The sequence below is a fragment of the Argentina silus genome (assembly GCF_951799395.1).
Source record: "Argentina silus genome assembly, chromosome: 9".
Lineage (NCBI taxonomy): Eukaryota > Metazoa > Chordata > Actinopteri > Argentiniformes > Argentinidae > Argentina > Argentina silus.
The window spans coordinates 19,616,238-19,637,345 of NC_139663.1; the positions used below are offsets into that span (position 1 = coordinate 19,616,238).

At 47.4% G+C, this 21,108-nt stretch overlaps 1 protein-coding gene across 2 annotated transcripts; it reads left to right on the plus strand.

Moving 5' to 3' along the window:
• The first annotated feature begins 793 nt into the window (after positions 1-793).
• taok2a (TAO kinase 2a) lies at positions 794-20,401 on the plus strand. 2 transcript variants are annotated; one of them, XM_083676950.1, is made up of 20 exons: positions 794-1,192; positions 4,293-4,433; positions 5,312-5,383; positions 5,540-5,641; positions 6,164-6,209; positions 6,377-6,473; positions 7,627-7,740; positions 8,002-8,093; positions 8,632-8,725; positions 9,882-9,963; positions 10,884-11,054; positions 11,302-11,508; positions 11,690-11,818; positions 12,377-12,613; positions 13,383-13,511; positions 13,989-14,192; positions 14,598-14,837; positions 15,303-15,524; positions 15,943-16,125; positions 16,384-20,401. In XM_083676950.1, the coding sequence occupies exons 2-20, from the start codon at positions 4,302-4,304 to the stop codon at positions 17,323-17,325; spliced, it is 3,495 nt and encodes a 1,164-aa protein (XP_083533076.1). In that variant the 5' UTR covers positions 794-1,192; positions 4,293-4,301; the 3' UTR covers positions 17,326-20,401. The 2 variants fall into 2 exon arrangements, with proteins under 2 accessions (XP_083533076.1, XP_083533077.1); XM_083676951.1 differs by having other exon boundaries at positions 15,303-15,515.
• Positions 20,402-21,108: the final 707 nt, after the last annotated feature.

Genomic DNA, 21,108 nt, shown 5'->3' on the forward strand with positions numbered 1-21,108 from the left:
TAATGATTTATATCCCACCACAATCTACACATTGTGGCATATAGAGTTTTTCCTGATTCAGGTACAAGTGCCAAGAAATCATTCATGATTGGTCATGAAAATGCCTCCCAATGAAGGTGCTTGCTGCTCATTGCAGCCTGTGAGAAGTAACTGCAGGGCTCCACAGCACCTTACTGTAATTAGTTAGAAAGTAGGACAGATTATATCCCCATCTTGCAGCAGGTATTGTAAAGCGCTGATCAGTGTTGGTCGGCAACTGCTCAAAATTGATCCTCTCAAACACAGCAAGTGCATCAGTTTGAAACAATTTGAAAACATGAACCCAACCACACAAACAACTTCCCAGATGTATCACTAATTTGTTATGACTCGTAGACCACGTTCGATGGGTCTTTTTTTTATTTAAATTGTTTAGCACATTTTTTAGATACTGGCTAGAATAATAATCCGGAAAATTCGTGTAAGCATTTGTTGAACATTTAATGTATAATAATTACTCGAAAAAATCCAGACGGAGAAAATGAATGTGGAACGTTCGTGTGGGCCCAGAAGTGACGACACACCTCGGTACTCTATTGGCAAGAATTTTTGGACCAGGTTAAATATATAGTTTTATGTTTGAATCTTTGTCATACTCGTTATGTCTGAAAGCTTGTAATAATTGTTTTGTATTAATAAACAAAACAAACTTTTGGACCTTATACAGGAAATACACCCCTACTCCTTTCTTCCGGTTTCCGTACGGCTCCCGCCCCACTCAGCCATCTTGTATTTTCTAAACAAAAAAAGGTGTGAGGTAGAAAAACATCAAGGCGGAGGACAGACACAATAGCTTGATATTGAGGAAATTTTGCGGACAGACGAATGTAGCGATACAATATGAAAGGAAGGGAATCAGGCGAGAAGGAACAGCAGCCTCACCCTGCATCAAACTTGAGGACAGCTAGCTAGCTTGCTGGCTAACCTGCTGGGAGGGATAAAGATAGCCAGCTAGCTAGCTAGCTTGTTATGTTCTGAGCTAGCTTGCTTAGAATTGAGAACAAATCAAATTCGTCGTCGGATATCGGTGAGGTGAAGGAAATCGCTGATCATGGATAATACAATTTGATCTGCCTCAGTGAAGAGACAGTGGCTAGCTAGCGGGGGATTGCAGGTTTTTTTCGTAGATAGAGCGGGATCACAATAAGCCGCGGTAAGTGTTCTCACTTTATTGTCAACAACCGGCCTTAGCTCAGATTTCGATGCTACGGGTATTTTGCACAGACATAGGAGTTTATAGCAAAGTGAACTGTCTTGGTTGTTAGCCCCAATGTGTGACAAGACATACTACTTTTTACATTTGGGTGTCGGTCAATGGATGCATCCACATGCATAAAGTAGAACGTCTTGTCCCAAATTGGGGCTAGCTTGGTTGCCGGAGTGTTCGGTCTGATTGAGCTAATATGATAGCTAGTTTAGCTGCTAAAACTATTACCTACCTACTAGTAGCCAAGTCAGTTACAACCCAGCAGGACAAGCTTTTACCAGAGAGGGATATGCGTTAACCGTTGCTGATAATATTAGCGTGTTAACAATATACCGGTTGATAGCAAGCTATGTAGGCTGAACTAGCTACCCGGTTGACCGAAGCTAAGTTAGCTAGGTAGCTGCTCGCCTCTAGACTTCTAAGCACAGCCGGTCCTTGTTTGTTGTGCGAACGAGTATTAATCCCCCCAATTTGCTGCACTGCTATCAATGTAATATAATAGTTAATTGTTCACGGAACTAGTTGTGTTGCGCCTCTGTTGTTGTTCGGCTTTCATCTGGACCTTTCATAGTCGTTCACCCCCTTGGGCTAGGTTTCCCTAATGTAGCCACCTGGGTGCCAGCTAACAGACTTAGCCTATGCTATGTTATATTCTACCTAAACATATTCTGTACTGGCACATTTGTTGACGACTCACACCTTTAAACGACATTCCTTTCATGTTTATAACCGGCTAGGCTTCATATCCAACGCGTCATGACCTGTTTACGGTTTATCCGAATGACGATAAATTCAGTTTATACTGAACACCGAGACCATGCCAGTGTGTCATCATGCTTATTACACACCGAGTTGTGATGGTCTCTGGGCTTTGTGTCGTCAGACATTCTGTCTGTTCCTTCACAGCGGTTGGCGATCACATCACGTACGCTGTCATGATGATCAATGCCTTATCTGGATGCTCAGTGCACCTTCACCACACCTGGCATCAGGTGCTCACTACTGCACTAGAACTGCACTAGAGCACGGGTTGGATTAGCTACTGAAGGCGAAGGAGTGGGGGGACACGGACACTTGGGCTATTCCACAGTTGAGAAGTTGAAAAATGGAAAGGTTGACAAATCATGATGGATCGCGTCATTTTGTTCTGAAGCAGAGGTCGCGTTTATCCTGTGACTAGAAAAATCCGTGGCCTAGGCTATGATGTCCAGAGCTGCATTTTCTTCTTTCTTGTGTCGACTGATGTCATCTGGCACTGACTGATAATCACCATCCATCTGTAATATGTAGCCACAGTGATTTTTACACTCAAGATAAGGCCTTAGGCCTCATCACAGATGCCTTGACCTTATTGAGCACCAATAGACCATTATGGGTTAGACCATAGCACACTTAAGATTTGCCCTCATTGTCCTAAATTTGGTTCACTGGATTTCTATAAAAAGCATAGTGTCCACAACATACATTTCCCCTCCTTGCACACACAGACGTCTCTATAGGGCTGCTTCAAAGAGAGCATCCCGTGCAGTGTTGTGCTAAGCGGAGGCCCTGGGGCGATGTCTTCATGCATTCACTCCAGACTGAATCACTGGGGCCGGTTACGTAGCTAGACCTCTTTTCCTCTCCAGCGATCACACTCAGCACCAACGACAGGGCCGGCCCAGACCTACATCTAGACCGACACACAGCCTGTGCTGTTAAATGCACAATTCAGCCCCCCCAAAAAAGTTTGCCAGATGTTTTAATTCCTCAAAAGGGATCGTTAACATTACACACTGTGTATAGCCTAGCTCCTATTAGCTTTGCAAGAAGTTAATGGGAAAGATTAGCGTCCTTTGTAGCACAGCACAATAATTAACTACCGTAGTCTGATTGGAGTAGCTTATCAGAAAGCTGAAACCCTCTACGCCCATACTATCTTTAAATAACTGTTATTTAAAGCACTTTTTGAGGATAACTAGTGGTTTGCACCCTACAGTGTAGCCTCTGTAGTTCATCTGGTGATATATTCTGTGGATGGTAGTCTGACACATTCATGCCTACCTCCTGGAGAGTGTTCCTGATCTGTGGGACAGTTATTTTGGGTTTTCCTTAATCATGGTGAGCTCACCAGTGCTTTTTATTTTTTATTTTTAATGTTGTTCCAAACTTGATTTTGGCAAGCCTAAGGTGTTATTATTATTGTTGTTATTATTATTATTATTTTCTTGGCCAAAAATGTCTTCCTTGGCTTTCATTGACAGACACCAATAGCAGACTCCAAAGACAAACACAAAGCCTAGAATCAATACTAGACATTGACAGCTCTCTTATGCCTGCACAAATGATGTGACAGACCAGACTTGACTTACCAGGAACACCAGTAAAGCCAATTCACCCATTACCCACCATTGAAAGTGTACACAACAGAGCCTCATGGATATTAGCAAGCTTAGATTGCAAGCTTAGATTGACTTCCTCGAATAGTCTTATGATGATGCGTTTTCACTCAAAACACACCAATATAAGACTTCCCGTAAGTAAATCAGAACTTTTTACTGGGATATCTGAGGTTTGCGTGCAAATCGTACAGATATTAATGTAATGTTCGGAGATGGTAGGCGTGTGTTCGGAGGCTAGTGTCCAATGCTGAATAGGCTGTTGTGAGTGTCGGTATTTTTTGCACAGATCAGTGCAGTTTTTGGGACAGAAAATGTAAAAGCTAAGTAACGTAACGTATGTCACAACTTGCAGCACTTGCATTGAGGGGCTGTATTTTATGTGTGTGTGTGTACTTTTTTGTATACTTTGTATATTTCCTTTTTGGAAATATACATGTCCATTTGCTGTCTGTCATGTTGAGTTATGTTGTAAATTATTGATATGTATTTGTTTTAAGTGCACTTTGTGAGAACTACCTCCCACATCTTCCATTTTCGGACAACTCTCTCCACCCCTCCTCCTGACCATCTCTGTCCCTCTTTCTGTCCCCTTGGACCTTACTTATGATTTTCTCTCTCTCTCTCTCTCTCTCTCTCTCTGCCTTACTGATGATGCTGTCTCCCAGGCCCTGGCAATGCCCTCGAGTATACGGGCGGGCAATCTCAAGGACCCGGATGTGGCAGAGCTGTTCTACCGAGAGGACCCTGAGAAGCTGTTCGCTGACCTCCGTGAGATCGGCCATGGCAGCTTCGGGGCCGTCTACTTTGTAAGTGTGCCTGCTGGGGGCCTCCATACTGGGCTGTGTGTGTGTGTGTGTGTGTGTGTGTGTGTGTGTGTGTGTGTGTGTGTGTGTGTGTGTGTGTGTGTGTGTGTGTGTGTGTGTGTGTGTGTGTGTGTGTGTGTGTGTGTGTGTGTGTGTGTGTGTGTGTGTGTGTGTGTCGGAGGGCGTGGAAAGGCCTTTAGATACAAATACTGTGTGTTTGTGACTCCACAGTGTGTGTGTGCATGTGTATTAGGTGTATGCAAGTCTGTGCCTGTGTATTCATTAATAATAATTACACATACATTATGTATAATATTATTATCAGTCAATCGCTGTCATCCATTTTAAGACAGGTAATCATAAAAGACCACCTTCCCCTCACTTTCAGAGGCACAACTGAAGCAAGCCACATGGGTGGGATTGTGGGTGGGATTTGTCTCGTTGTATCCAACAGAAGCAGGCCCCGCTCTTTCATTCAGGATTCAAGATTCTTTATTTGTCACGTGCATACAAGTATACAGTGAAATGCAAAAGTGACAGTGCCACAGAGTAGTGCAACAATACAATACGTTTTAAAATAAAATAGAAGTACTAAAAAATATACAGTATAAACAATATGAACAGTATAAGCAGTATAAGCAATATAAACAGCAGATGGATGATTCCAGATGGATGATTCCCTCACTGTCACCATCACATCACTCCTGGCCGGCTGGTCAAGCAGGAGCTCTGCAGTCAGAATACAAAGACGTTGACCCTGGTGTGGGGTCAATTAACCCATTCATCGGTCCTGGCAACCAATGAATCCATTACCAAGAAACTGTCATGGGACGCCTCCCTGGTGTGCGTATAAATATGTACCTCTACACTGTGTCCATCAGGCCAGAGATGTACGCAACAATGAGGTGGTGGCCATCAAGAAGATGTCCTACAGCGGCAAGCAGTCCAACGAGGTGATTGAACGCACACACACACACACACACACACACACGGTCACTGCATTACCTCTCTCATGGACCCTACATCTAGTGTGGCATGTTTTAAAAAAATAAATAATAATAATAATGTTTTATTATAAATAATGAGTCCTTTAACTCCCCCATTCTCAGAAATGGCAAGACATAATCAAGGAGGTGAAGTTTCTCCAGAAACTCCGCCATCCCAACACCATTGAGTACAGAGGATGCTACTTGCGGGAGCATACAGCATGGGTGAGTGTGTAGCTGCTGAGAGGAAGGAAGGGGGTTACTTCCTGGTCCACGTGATACGCCATCAGATTAGTAAGCGGGGGTAGTATGTTTTTTAGAAAAAATTTTGGGCTGATGTTTACTGACGTCTAAACAATGTCAGTAAATCACTATCCGCCAGGGGAGGCTGGTGGAGGCAGACATCGGAGGACGGGCTCATTGCAATGCATGGAATGGAATGAGGAATGGTGTCAAACACACGTGTTTGATGCCATTCCTCATTCCGTTCCACACGTTAAAATGAGCCCGTCCTCCGATTTCTGCCTCCCCTGCTACACACGATTCTGTCCACCAATTAATGCTTGATTTAGTCAGACTTAACTTTATGTGCTTGTATATTATATTTCTATAACTGTGTACATAGTAATGACAATTACTTCAACATTTTGAAATGTAATAAAATAGTGGTTTTAACTGACATCTGGGGGGAGGGGGACACAGAGAAGGGTTCTAAACGTACTGATCCCACACTCCTTTCCCCCTCAGCTGGTGATGGAGTACTGTCTGGGCTCGGCCTCAGACCTCCTGGAAGGTTAGTGTGGTACAGCGTGCTGGATTGTCATGATTCTAATGGCTCTGAACCAACCACATATTTTTGAAGCTGTGCATTGCAGCCTTTTAAAGCTTTTAAAGCTCTTTCACTTCCTGTCTCTATATCTTTCTCTGTCTGTCTCTCATTCTCTCCATCACTCGCTGCAGTCCACAAGAAGCCACTCCAGGAAGTGGAAATAGCTGCTATTACCCATGGTGCACTGCAGGGCTTGGCTTATCTTCACTCTCACAATATGATTCACAGGTAAGCAACACTCCCACCCGTCTTGCTGTTGTGAATGTATGAGCTTGCCTGTGTCGCTGGTGAAGTCCAACCCTAACGCCCCTGAGACTTGTCGTGTTTTCCTTGGTCAACCAGAACCATGGCTCTGGTAGGCTAAAGTTAAGACGCTAGCTTTGGGAACACAAAGTTTCAAGTTGGCGGACAAGGATGCACTGTCTTTGCCACAGTCTTGGTCTTAGTGTTGTTTCTGCAATGGAGCTCTGAAGCGTGCCGTCAGAATGGAGTTTGTTTGAGTTTGTTGAACTCGTTTTAGCCTAAATTCCCTATTTCATTTATCCCATATGGATTTTTTCAACAACTAAAGTAAGCTTGTCTGATTAACTCGCGTTTGAGTCATCTTCAAGTCGGCCATCTCTTGTCTAATAGTTCATTTATAAACCACATCAAAGAATCCAGTGCTCTCTTCTCCTTCAAATGATCCCCCAAAACCCATCTTTTAAACTTGCTTTTAATCTTTAATCAACCATTTTTGTTGTTGTTTTTACTGACTATGCTTTTGATTTACTTTTTATGTGTCTATCTATTCTGGGTCTCTCCATGGAATGTCCTGTCTTTGAGTCCTGAGAAAAGCGCAATACAAAATAAATGCATTATTATTATTTATTTATCAATACTCAAGTTTTTACTTAGATAAAATTATTGAAATGCTTACATGACGTACCAAACGTTATTTAACCAGAGAAGAAAACGTCCAAGAAACTTTTAGCTTACACAATTCACATTAGTTATTTGAAAACAAATCCTGATCCAAAAAAAAAAAGTCAATAGGGATTTTTTTGCTTGAACCAGAAGTAAGTTGGTGGACTACAGTTTGAGGAAACTGCTTGGCCACTCAATGTACAATGTCTTAGCAAGGCTCCATTTGATCTCAGTATGGTGTATACTGGCTCGTCATTCTCTGGTCTGGGCTCAGTTATGTCTTTTGTCTCTTTAGCATTATCTGTGTAGCTGCATGTTGTCTCTGTGTTGTGTTAATGCTCTCTCCCTCTCTATCAGGGATGTGGATGTTTTCTCTGCGTTGTGTTAATATTGTGTCTGTCTCTGTGATGTGAAGGCTGGTGTGTTGTCTCTGTGTTGTGTTAACGTTGTATTAACGTTGTGCTCTCTCTCTCAGGGATGTGAAGGCTGGTAACATCCTACTGACAGAACCTGGCCTGGTGAAGCTTGGGGACTTTGGCTCCGCCTCCATCATAGCCCCTGCCAACTCGTTTGTGGGAACCCCGTACTGGTGAGTTAAAACTGGAGAGACACTCAGTGCATCTCACCCAAAACTGGCCGCCCCTTAAAGGGATAATTCACTTCTTTACACCTTAGTCACGTTGTTCCTTACCCTGAAAGTAGCTGATGTGCACTAACAATCCTGTCGGTGATTGGCGGACTCCTAACCTCTCTAACATGCTGTCCAGTGGTTGGTTGACTGTTTGGACCAGGTGTCTTTAGTAGGTGGTAGGTGTGTGTGACAGCTGTATCTGACCCTCTCCTTTCTCAGGATGGCTCCAGAGGTGATCCTGGCCATGGACGAGGGTCAGTACGACGGCAAGGTGGACGTCTGGTCTCTGGGCATCACCTGCATAGAGCTGGGTAAGCATCTCCCCCGATGTCTAGATGAACATAAAGTGATTAAGCTGAGGATTTGTAGAGGTGTGGTCGTTCCTAGATCTGTGATCCTAAACAGGAAACCTGTACGCTGAGACAGCAGTGGCAAATATACCCGCTCTCTTGGATTCCGCTTGTCGGATAGACGTAAAGCTATCAGAACTGCTCTCGGATTCTCTTCAGTTCTCTTGGGCTGTTGAAACCATTCACTGGCGACACACAGGAGAATGAACCAAAGGGCCAAAGTGAGTCCAGAGATATTGGGTGTGACTTCTCTAGGCCAGAGGGAGTCAGGAGTTGTCTGTGTTGTCCCTGTGTCCCCCCATGTCACAGAGATTTTGGGATTCCGACCCTAAGCAGCTTTAGGCATAAGCTAACATGTCCTCTCTCTCTCTCTCTCTCTCTCTCTCTCTTTCCTCCCTCCCTCCCCCCACTTTTTCTGTCTTTCTCTCCTTTCCTCTACTTACTTAAATCTGTCTCCATCTCTTTTACTTTCTCTATCCCTCTCTCTCTCTCTCTCTAGCGGAGAGGAAGCCTCCCCTGTTCAACATGAATGCTATGAGTGCCTTATACCACATCGCCCAGAACGAGAGCCCCATCCTACAGTCCAATCACTGGTGAGATCAAGTCCCTCCTTCCCTCCCTCGCCTGCACCTCTCTCCCTCTCATTCATTTATATTTCTCTCTCTCTCTCTCTCCCCCTCCCCCTCTCATTCATTTATATTTCTCTCTCTCTCTCTCTCCCCCTCCCCCTCTCATTCATTTATATTTCTCTCTCTCTCTCATTCATTTATATTTTTCTCTCGCTCTCTCTCTCTCTCTGTCCTTTATTAAACTCTCTCACTCTTTAAGGGATGGGCATGAGTACACAAACTCGACCTTTAACTGGAGCTCCATGTTTTTAGAGAAGATGTGGGTCAGGGTGGATTAGAGAGAGTGGTGATGAGCTACTGAGTAGGCCTCAACCTTCTCCTCTCTCCTCCGCTCTGTCTCTGCTAAGCACATGGGTTTTTTTTTAATTGTGTTTTTATTTGAGTACTCAAACGGACAACTATTGAAATACCCATCCCTACTCTCTTTCACTTCACGCTTACCTCACCCTCTAACTTACCCCCCCCTCTCTCACCCTCTAACTTAACCCCCCCTCTCTCTCTTTCTCTCTCTCACCCTCTAACTTAACTCCCCCCTCTCTCTTTCTCACCCTCTAACTTAACCCCCCCCCCTCTCTTTCTCACCCTCTAACTTAACCCCCCCCCCCTCTCTCTCTCACCCTCTAACTTAACCCCCCCCCTCTCTTTCTCACCCTCTAACTTAACCCCCCCCCCCCTCTCTCTCTCACCCTCTAACTTAACCCCCCCCCCCCCCTCTCTTTCTCACCCTCTAACTTAACCGCCCCCTCTCTTTTCATGTTTAGGTGAAGTACCATGTTACCCTGAGTTGTCCCTCAGGCCAGTAGTGAAAGCTTCTCTGAGGTCATTTCAATAATGCTGACTTAAAAGCCTTTGGAATCCTGTCTGTCGGAGAGCTGCTAGCGGTTAGCCTCTTAGCCTTTGCTGCTGAACCAGAGAAGCTTCCACCACTGGCCTATGAGGACAAAGGATGATATTTCACCTAAACATGAACATAGGCTGAACCATCCCTTTAATTCTCTCACCCTCTAACTTAACACTCTCTCTCTCCCCCTTTACTTTAACTCTCTCTTTCTCTCTCTCTCTCTCTCTCTCCCTCTAACTTAACTCCCTCTCTCTCTCTCTTTCTCCTCTCTCTCTCCAGGTCAGATTATTTCCGTAACTTTGTTGACTCCTGCCTACAGAAGATTCCCCAGGACAGGCCTACCTCTGATGTGCTGCTGAATGTGAGAATGCAACACACACACACACACACACACACACAGTATAAAAAAAGCCTGTTAGATTTGAAATAAGAAGCCTGCAAATATTTAACTGAATCTGCCAGTAGATGTTGAGGTGTGTGTTTCTCCCATGCCCTCCCGCCAGGCATTATTGCTGCGGGAGTGATTAATTACCATGGTAACCGTTTGTATAAAAGGGAAAAGGCGATGAAGGGATGTGGGGAGAGGAAAGGTCCAGGGAGGGGTGATTAAGAGAGTGGAGACAGGTGTGGAAGGGTTAATTTATTGAGGTCAATCATGGCCTTGGCCTTCATAACAACACCACACACACACACACATCTACCACTGTATTGACCTCCTCTGTCCATGGAAACATTGATCTCCTGCACTGGGTTTCTGTGTCCATCATCACTCTTTGACTTGAGTCTATCCAGTTACTTATCCACACACCAGAGAGCATAACTGTTTTACACACACACACACACACACATCAGTGTTTAATCCAGAGTGGATTTGGGGGAGGGGGGGCATTATGGCCCCCTGAGGAATTGTAAAGGGGTCCTGTCCCTCTCAAAGGGGGTCAACATGAGTGACAAAAGGCCAGACCATGAAAGTCATAATTAAAGCAAATCAGATGCTTCATATCAGCCAAGCAATAAAACCACCTCGTATTCATACCTGCACACAGTCATCGTATTGCTGTTGAAAACCCATTGGTCATATGAAGTAAACATGTATTTAAGTAACATCAAGAATTAAACTCTAAGTGTCTCTCTATGGACTTACGGCAGTAATGGCATCAAAACATGTGTCCAAGACGGTCTTGTCTACAGTCACCAAGGCTCCATGCGGCTGTTTTCAGTTAGGCTACATGTACAAAATAGCAATTGCTTATTTCTGTCTCTCTCTCTCCATCTATCCAGCATCGGTTCCTGTGTCGCGAGCGGCCCCTCACGGCTGTGATGGACCTGATAGCGCGGACCAAGGACGCAGTACGGGAGCTGGACAACCTGCAGTACCGCAAGATGAAGAAGATCCTGTTCCAGGAGACCCAGCTCAATGGACCCACGCCAGAGGGAGGGGAGGAGGAGGAGGTAGGGGTCTCAGACGAGGGAGGCAGGCTACAATTGAGAGAGAGAGAGAGGTGGGGGGGGGGGGGTAGAGCAAGAGACAGAATGTGGACCTGCCATCTCTAAGGGAGTACTTGGTAGAGGCATCGACATGACCTTAGATGTGTTTGGATCATATGCACCTTCATTGACCCTGGATCCAAGTATTGTGTGTGTGTTCTCTTATTCTCACCCTGTGTGTCTCCTCTCCCCTCTCTCTCTCTCTCTCTAGGAGGTGGAGCAGTACCTGTTGCGTACGGGGACGGTGAACAGTATGGAGAGCTCCCAGTCGGTCCCCTCCATGTCCATCTCCGCCTCCTCCCAGAGCTCCTCCGTCAACAGCCTGGCCGACGCCTCAGACGACAGCACCGAGATGGCCATGATGCAGGAGGGGGAGCACACCGTCACCTCCAACTCCTCCATCATACACCGCCCTGTCGTAAGTGTGTGTGTGTGTGTGTATTTGCATACAGAGGGGGAGAGATGGCCATGATGCAGGAGGGAGAACACCTCCTACCTCTGTGTGTGTTTGTGTTGATCTGTGTTTCTTGACTTAATTTACGCCCCCCGTCTCTCTCTCTCTCTCTCTCTCTCTCCCCCTTTCTCTCTCCGTCTCTCAGGGCCAGGATAACATCTATGACGACCCGTACCAGCCGGAGATGGACCAGCAGCAGCCGTCGTCCACTGCTCGCCGCAGAGCCTACTACCGCAACCGCGACCACTTCGCCACCATCAGAACCGCTTCCCTGGTGAGAACCGGTCTTAACCCCACCCCCCTCCAACTCACCACACACACAGAGGCTTCCAACAGCCACAGTCTCCATGTCCCCAGAAAGAATCAGATGATGAATGCTGGTGGAAGGGATGCACGTTCTCACTACTCAACCTGAATAGCCCTCACGGGTTATGATGATGATGATAATAAAAATAATAATAAACTTTATTTATATAGCCCCTTTTAAGTGCTTTACGAATGGATGAAACAGATATGCAAATGAAAAAACAAAAATATAAGTAGAAACAGTAAAACACAAACACATCGTCTGAGCGCTTCCAAGTCTACAAGGCCGCAGTCACGCGCTCTTGCACACAGGGGGCGCAACATGAGCCCAGCAACATGCCTGTTGAAGCGGGGCCAATGGGGAATCACACAGGAATGAAATCACACGTGAACGAGCGGAAGACTGCAAGTGCGGAATGGGGTGTTAGACATCACACATTGTAGTTCCATGGGGAGACGGTGCTGGAAAGCTTTTTTTGTGACGATTATGACAGTGACACTCTTCCTCCACCCTCCCTCCCCCCAGGTGACGCGTCAGATTCAGGAGCACGAGCAGGGCTCTGCGTTGCGGGAGCAGATGTCGGGGTACAAGCGGATGAGGAGGCAGCACCAGAAGCAGCTGATGGCCCTGGAGAACAAGCTGAAGGCTGAGATGGATGAGCACCAGCTGAGGCTGGACAAGGAGCTGGAGAACCAGAGGAACAGCTTCACTGGGGAGGGGGACAAACTGGGCAAGAAGCACCAGGCCATCCTGGAGAAAGAGGTGAGGAGGTGGGAGGGGGACAAATTGGGCAAGAAGCACCAGGCCATCCTGGAGAAAGAGGTGAGGAGGTGGGGAGGGGGACAAATTGGGCAAGAAGCACCAGGCCATCCTGGAGAAAGAGGTGGGGAGGGGGACAAATTGGGCAAGAAGCACCAGGCCATCCTGGAGAAAGAGGTGGGGAGGGGGACAAATTGGGCAGGAAGCACCAGGCCATCCTGGAGAAAGAGGTGAGGAGCTGAGGAAGGGAGGGGGACAAACTGGGCAAGAAGCACCAGGTCATCCTGGAGAAAGAGGTGAGGAAGGGATAGAAGGATGGAGGAGGACTGAAAGGAGAGTGGGTGGGTGAGAGGACAAGACCTAGATGAACAGCTTTTGGGAAGACGGCGGCACGGTGGGCAATAAGCAGCAGGCGATACCGGAGTAAGAGGGGAGGGAGAAAGGAAAGGAGGGATGTACTGGTAGAGTGGGATGGAAGGAGAGATTGATTGATGGTTGGATGAGAGCTTTGGAGGTGACGGAGCACCAGGCCATCCTTCGAAAGACGCTACCCGGAGAAACAAGCCATGTCGCTCACTAGCAATTGCTCAATAGTACGGCCTATTAACCAGGCAAAGAAAGGCTGATAGCGAGCACCAGGCAGGGCTGTCCTTGAGGAAGAGGTGAGGGAGTGTGTTGTCAAAGAAAAGACAGTGGTAGTAAGGGTACCTGGTGCCTTTCCCCCTCCTCACTTCCTCCCTCTCTCTCTCTTTCTCCCTTCCTCTCTCTCCAGATAAAAGCAGCACTAGCAGAGGAGAAGAAGTTCCAGCAGCACATCCTCGGCCAGCAGAAGAAAGAGCTGACCAGTTTGCTCGAGTCGCAGAAGCGCCAGTATCGCCAGCGCAAAGACCAGCTCAAAGAGGTACGGCCGCGTTCCAACCGTAAAGCATAAATCCGAGGTCTCAGTCTGCTTCACAGTCTGGATTGGTCAGAGGTGTTGCACTGTAATTCTTCCCCCTCCGGCGTCTTTCAGATGCCGAGCAAGAATCATCAGGCCATTTGTTAGAAAATCGATTCCTTGCCATCCTCTCCTCCGTTCTCCACTCGCTTCTTCTAAATAAAAAAGCATCGGAGGATAATATCTACGGAAAGGAACCGAGATCTTCTCCGATGCGTGTTGAGTAAGTAGCAAGCGGAGGACAGAGGAGAGGACACAAGGAGTTGAGGAAGGGCCTCAGTCACTGTTCAACTGGGAGCAACTTGAGTGGCTGTTGTCGATCTCTAACCACGCCCCCCCCCCATGTTTCCCAGGAGCTACATGAGAACCAATCCCCCCCCCGATCGGGAGAAGCAGGAGTGGCTGGTGTTACACTCTAACCCTTCCCCCTGTGTATCCTAGGAGCTGAATGAGAACCAGTCCACCCCTAAGCGTGAGAAGCAGGAGTGGCTGGTGCGTCAGAAGGAGTGCCTGCAGCAGCTGCAGGCGGAAGAGGAGGCAGGGTTGCTACGGCGACAGAGGCAATACTACGAGCTGCAGTGTCGTCAGTACAAGAGGAAGATGCTGCTGGCGCGTCACAACCTGGAGCAGGACCTTCTGAGAGAGGTAGGCTACAGCATTGACTCTCCTGAGAAGGCTCCGGTCGCCAGTTCTGGTTCAAACCCATGCTCAATCACCAGACGTTTTTTTTTTTTAAGTAATTTGATATTTGCATGGTATGAAATAAAAGTATACGGCCAGTGATAACTGACAAATAGTCCGTTGACAGTTGGGTTAATTTTTCATCCTTTTCGGCATGTTTGTCAAAAAACGGCAGAGGAACATTTTCGATTCAAACTTGGTCAAGCCGCTAGCTAGCTGCCTAAAGATTTGTATTGACTTTGAGGTACAGTTTCTAAGTAATGGTAACTAGCTAGCCCACCTACCGCAATAGTCTACTGACATGAAACAAGCTATGTCTGACAACAAAAAATGACATTTGTACGCATAACATAACGCATAACCCCCCAGGACCTGAACAAGAAGCAGACCCAGAAGGACCTGGAGTGCGCCATGCTGCTGCGCCACCACGAGTCGACCCAGGAGCTGGAGTTCCGTCAGCTGGGCTCTGTGCAGCGGACCCGGGCCGACCTGATCCGCACCCAGCACCAGACGGAGCTGACCAACCAGATGGAGTACAACAAGAGACGGGAGCAGGAGCTGCGTCAGAAACACACGGTCGAGGTCCGCCAGCAGCCCAAGAGCCTCAAGGTAAGAGACCCAGAGAGACCATGGCCACCAGGGGGTGGCCTAGAGGGTCCTACAGGGAACTGTATGGAGCCTAGAGGGAACTATGGGGACTAGAGAGAACATTGTGAGGGACTTGGAGAGAATGGCTGTGTTCCAAAATGCATTCTTGCACTCTATCTAGGGCACATAACAAGTACACTATACACTCTAGATAGGGTGCAAGAACGCTTTTTGGAACACCAAACAACCAATATTTTGGGGACCTAGAGGGACTTTTGTGGGGACAGTGAGCAGACTACTTTGCCACGAGAAGGTGACCCTGCTGGGACAGTGTGGAGATAAAGAGGAGATGCTAGGTTGGCACAAGACTTCCAGGGATTAGCTGTGATGAAGTCAAACATACCCGACGTTGACCTTTCCTTTCTCTCCCTTCCTCTTTATCCATCGCTCCCCTTCCAAACACTATTTTTCTTTCCCTCCCTCCAGTCAAAAGAACTCCAGATCAAGCGTCAGTTCCAGGACACGTGTAAGATCCAGACCCGTCAGTACAAGGCCCTGAGGAACCACCTGCTGGAGAGCACTCCCAAGGCTGACCATAAGGCGGTGCTCAAGAGGCTCAAAGAGGAGCAGACGCGTAAGCTGGCCATCCTGGCCGAGCAGTACGACCACTCCATCAACGACATGCTGTCCACACAGGCTGTGAGTAAGGCAAGGACCCTACCGCACACCTGCTACACCACACACACACCTGCTACACCACACACACACACACCCACACATCCACCAAATCCAACATTCAACAAATACACCCACCGGACACACAAGATACTAACTCATAAAACTGTCAGGATTAACCACAACCTAGCCAGTACTGCACCCTCAATGAGATTTCAATTTTCCACAAAAGTGGAGAAGGCATGTCAGCTGGGCATGGACCGGATTCCAACCCCTGCCGACATGGGCATACGTGTACACTGTAGGCCGTGGTGCTAGACCACTGGACCACACCAGACCCGGGAGCTGCAGTCATGGTGTCTGTGTACCAGTAGCCAACAGTAGGACCACAAAGCCCAGCTTTGAGGATCCATAAGCTGACGTCCAGCCCTCTCTCCACCTCTTCCCTCAGCTGCGGCTGGATGAGACCCAGGAGGCGGAGTACCAGGTGCTGAGGATGCAGCTGCAGCAGGAACTAGAGCTGCTGAACGCCTATCAGAGCAAGATCAAGATCCACACAGACACCCAGCACGAGAGAGAGGCCAAGGACCTGGAGCAGAGGGTGTCCATCCGCAGGGCCCTGCTGGAGCAGAGGGTACGTGGGTGGGTGGGTGGGTGGATGGATGGATGGATGTGTGTGTGTCTGTCTCTCTGTGTGTCCTCTCTCTCTCTCTCTCTCCCCCCCTCTCATTTTCACTCTTTCTGTGCGTGTGTGGATACGGTCACTGTCAGTTGCGTTTTGATGCTTGTTTTATTCACCTATGGATGTATGTGGATGGGGATGAAGAGAATAGCCAGTTTCCCAATCGTGGTGACGAAATTCTCTCCCTCTCTCTCTCTCTCCCTCTCTCAGATAGAGGAGGAGATGCTCTCACTGCAGAACGAGCGCTCGGAGCGCATCCGCACCCTCCTGGAGCGCCAGGCGCGAGAGATCGAGGCGTTTGACTCGGAGAGCATGCGCCTGGGCTTCAGCAACATGGCCCTGACAGGCATCCCGGCTGAGGCCTTCAACCAGGGCTACCCCAACCCCAGCCCCTCCTCCGGCCCCGGGGGCTGGCCCTCCCGCCCCGTCCCCCGCTCGGGCAGCCACTGGAGCCACGGCGTGCAGAACTCAGTGGCGCCCCCCGCCTGGCGCAGCCAGAACAGCAGCTGCGGTGTAGGAGGAGGGGGGGGCGGGTTCAGCCGGGCCGAGTCGGTCACCTCCTCTCACGGCCTGGGCCGGGACAGCGACATGAACATGAGCACCAGGGGCCACTCCTCGGCCTCCTCCTCTTCCTCATCCTCCTCTTCCTCCCATCATCATCACCACCAGCAGCAGCACTACCTCCCCCAGCACTACCACCACCACCAGAGCACCCCCCACCTGTACCGGGAGAGCCGCGAGAGGGAGAGAGAGAGGGAGAGGGACAGGGAGAGAGAATGGGTGGGAGGGGGAGGGGGAGGGGGAGGGGGGGGACACTTCTCCCACCATTCCCACGGCCACCACCTGTCTCAGCACGCCTCGGCCCAGTCCCTGGCCCTCCTGCCCCCCCCGCCTCCACCTCCCCCCATCTCCCTCTCCTCCTCATCCCCGCCTTCCTCCTCCTCTTCTTCGTCCTCCCAGGGGGGCTACGGGGGTGGGGGGGGCCTGGTGGTGCGGGGGCCCAGTCTGATGGCCCTCAGGAACAGCCCTCAGCCGCTGCGGAGGACGGCGTCCGGGGGGCCGGGCGGGGCGGGGGGGGGCGAGGGGGGCCTCAGCCGGAGCACCTCAGTCACTTCCCACATCTCCAACGGCTCCCACCTCTCCTACTCTTAAAGGGGAAGGGAGCGAGGGCCACCCTGCCCCTCTCGCTCCAACGGGCAGGGTGAGAGAAGGAGGGATGAATAGAGATGGAGAGAACAAGCTCCCCCTCTCGTAGTTCATGCATGCAGGGGCAGGAGTTGGGAGTCTCTCTCTTTCCCTCAGATGGAGGGGCAGGGTAGCAACCATTCCACCTCTCCTTCCTCCAGGGGTGGGGCTGGAACAGCTTTACCCCCAAAACAGCTCCATCTCTAAGTCTTATAGAAAGCGCAGGTCACATTTTCCAATTGGTTAAGGGTTAGGGTCAATAGTTCTGGAGATAAGGTCACTTCTCTTCTCATTAGAGGCCAGGGTTAGACCACCTCTACTGGAATTATCACTACATATAGATTGGAGGCATGGGGGGGGGGGGGGGCAGTCATTCACACGTATTAGACAGATAGGGATCTAGGCCATTTGGGGGCCGTACAGCAGACTAGAGACCATTGAGTATTCTGTCTGCAGAGAGGGGAGGGTTTTATTTGGGGAGGAACGGGGAGTTTTAATGAGGAGTTTTAACAGTTGTAGGTTAGGAGCATCGCTCTGCTGACGTCAACATGACTAATGCAGAGGTGCAAAGGGGTGGAGGAGGAGCTAAAACGACTCCATAGAGGTTGCTTTAATAAACTGTAACTATGTAAATAACAGTAGAAAACTTTCAAAACAAAACAAAAAAACAAATCATTGTTGATTGGGTTAAAAACTACTGCTGTTGTAAGGAGGCAAGGAAATGAGCCACAAAGGTGACAAGAGGGCAGATTTCTATCAGAAAAATGTTTTTGTAAGAAGATTCTCAAGTATATGACAAATGTAACACTGCCATCCAGTGGCTCGGCTGACCCAATACAACTCTGCCACTGCTCTTTAAAACGTCTTAAAGAGATGCTGCCATGGAGTTATTTTGAGTGAGCCGAGCAATAATTCCCTGTGAACATTCTGAGAGTGGGTGTGTGTACAGTGGTGAACGCTTGCATAGTACTTTGACCTTTGACCCATTCCTGGCCACACAGCCTTGTAGGTGTGTGTGTCCGCATGTGTACATATGATGTACATTGTGAAACAACAGTAATTACAGTTTAATGCATGAAAGTAATGTACAGAAATAATTTGTATCCATACATGCACACTACACGTTTATATAAATGCATACAAAGATATAATACCTGTCTAAAGTTTGACAGTAAGATTGAAGATTGTTCAATGTCCAACACTTTCGACCTACATTGTACTTATAAGTGTATAAAAACTCTGGACCTGTGTTAGAGTCAAAATAATGATAATTCTTTTCATGTGAATTATAGAAATTGGAAATAGATATGGAAAAGTGGATGCGGTTGTTAATTATTATTATTATTATTATTATTACTACTAATGCAGTTGTAATATTTATGTTGTACACTAATTCAGTTTTTAAGGAGTTTCTTTTTTTTTTTAAAGTTATTGCCAATTTTTGACCACTAGGTGGGGAGTAAGAGCAATGTTACTGTGATAGAGAGGTATAATATGAGGGGGATTTTTTTTTTTTTTTTAAGACGGAAAAAAAAAAAAAGGACTACCTTTCCCAGCATTCCCTCCTAGGTCTCAGGGTAGGAGTCTACTGGACAGTGCATTGTCAGAGTTGTAGTGTTTTAGAGCCAGTATTACGTGTGGACGGGACCGTTCATGTTTTAGCTGTGTTGATATATTTATAGACTACCTTTACAGTGTCTCCAAAACCACCCTCTCTAATCCAGCACGTTTGGTGCCATATTGTACCTCACTTTTGTGTTTATAGGATTTTTTGTTTTTTATTGCAGAAGTTACTTTGGAGAGTTGGGGATTCTCCATGTTTCTTTGATTGTACACTACGGATTCCAAAACACTCCACGAAATAGACACTTGTTAAATTCCGTCTGTCCTTCCTTTCTTTCACCTTTCCGAGCATGTTAGGTCAGGTCAGGTCAATAGTCATGTTGAGGAGGGTGTGGAGAAAGGGTTTGTTTTTCACTCTTCTAACAGAGCCTGGGTTTCCTCTTAGGAGAAGAACCAGTTACCTCATCCAGTTTTCCCCCTAACTCACTGCCAGCTCTAGCCAGCACCAGCACCAGCATCACAACAAAATGGTGGATGGGTGTAAATACACCCTTGTTGTGGGTCTCCAAGGGTGCATCTAGATACTCTACAGTGGCTTCCTCCTGGTCTCCTCTTCTCTCACCCTGCACTGGTGAGAAGAGTGCTTAGCAGCAAGAATGAAGAGTTTACGAGTCCTTACGTATTTGCCCTCACTAGTCCATTTCTTTCAGTGAAAATTATGGTACAGAGTTAAGGAGGAGGCCACTGCCCCATACTCCCTCAATGAGATGGTGGAGAAAGAGTACCGGTGTAAGGTACCCCCCCATGTTACTGTCCATAAAGCTGATTCTGGACGCTTTTCGCAACCTTCTGCACCTCGTAAGGGGGGTGATTTACTAGGATGTTACTGCAGTTTACTTGTTTACTATGGAACATGCTGGATGTGTGTGGGAGAGGCTGTCATCCCCTCAACCAGGGCTTTGGAGACACGGGACTGGTCTAAAGAATGTGTGATGGGTCCATTGCCGCCATCTTGTGCCGATGTGTGGCAGTCAAAAGGTGCGTTTCAGTAGTCAGTTGGTGTTGTCCCTGCGTCCCTCTAGCTGCGCTGGTTTGAAAACAACAGGATCGGTGACGAGAATATGGTGGATGTACGGGGCATGGCGAATTCTGTCACTTGTCCTTTCCTTTGACGTTGGCTGCCACATCTGACCGTTGAGACGTAACCCAGGGTGATGGTGGCAGGGGCAACAGTCATGTCGGATGTGAGCGTTAACGTATGTGAGTGTATGAGTGTGTGCAATCTGACGGGTGATGGACAGAAAGAGGGATGGATGGATGGATGGATGGATGGTTGGATGGATGGATATAGAAGTGTTGTACAGAGAGAGGCCAAGTTAATGTTCAGGTTCAATGCGAAATGGAAAGGAGGTGCGTTACAGAATTTGTTGTATAGAAACATAACAAAAGTAATTTTGAAAAATAAAAAAAAGGAAAAACCTGTGTGTGTGTTGTCGTCTTTATTTCCACTGACATGGTTTGTTAATGTACAAGTTCAGGAACAAATTCAGGGATATGATTTGTGTGGAATTGAAGGGGATCATCAATCCTGCCCCCTTTCTACAAATGGCCCTTTCCCCGATGGGCCGAATGACTGATTTCTCTGGGAAGCTTAACAAGCCCTCAGGAACGTGTTGGTGCTGAGGTGTCATGACTAGGATGGAGGTCTGATTTGTTCCCTTGAAAAAAAGCTCCTAATTTAAATACTGTGGTTGGAAGTTAAAAGCAGAAGTAGAGCACAGATTATTTCTCTTTTCTTTTTTAATCTTTTGTCCTGGTGTGTGGTCTCAGATGAACCTGTGAGTACTGTAAAAGTGACCATGTGGTCATTTCTCTCTCTCTATACCTCTCTCTCTGTCTTATCATTTACATGAGGGTAGAATGTAACATTTCTCTATGATGTATTTGCATTAATAATTGTATAACTTTACAGTATTATTAAAGCCTCATTTGATTCGTTCTATTTGACCATTCTTGTCCTAATCAGCACAAACTCAACACAAGCAATTATTTGCACAGTGTTAATTAAATTACTTGGAGTGAGATTATTAATATTAAAATATGCTTTCCTATTAACAGTACATAGACAAATGTCCTGGCCAAGCCTTTACATTGTAACTGCTGACCTGTAAAGCCCTACAATATTCA

Coding starts and splice junctions, on each gene's coding strand:
- taok2a (XM_083676950.1), top strand. CDS start 4,302: ATGCCCTCGAGTATACGGGCGGGCAATCTCAAGGACCCGGATGTGGCA. Junction 11,055..11,301: donor AGGGAGGGGAGGAGGAGGAG/GTAGGGGTCTCA, acceptor CTCTCTCTCTAG/GAGGTGGAGCAGTACCTGTT. Junction 11,819..12,376: donor CCATCAGAACCGCTTCCCTG/GTGAGAACCGGT, acceptor CCCTCCCCCCAG/GTGACGCGTCAGATTCAGGA.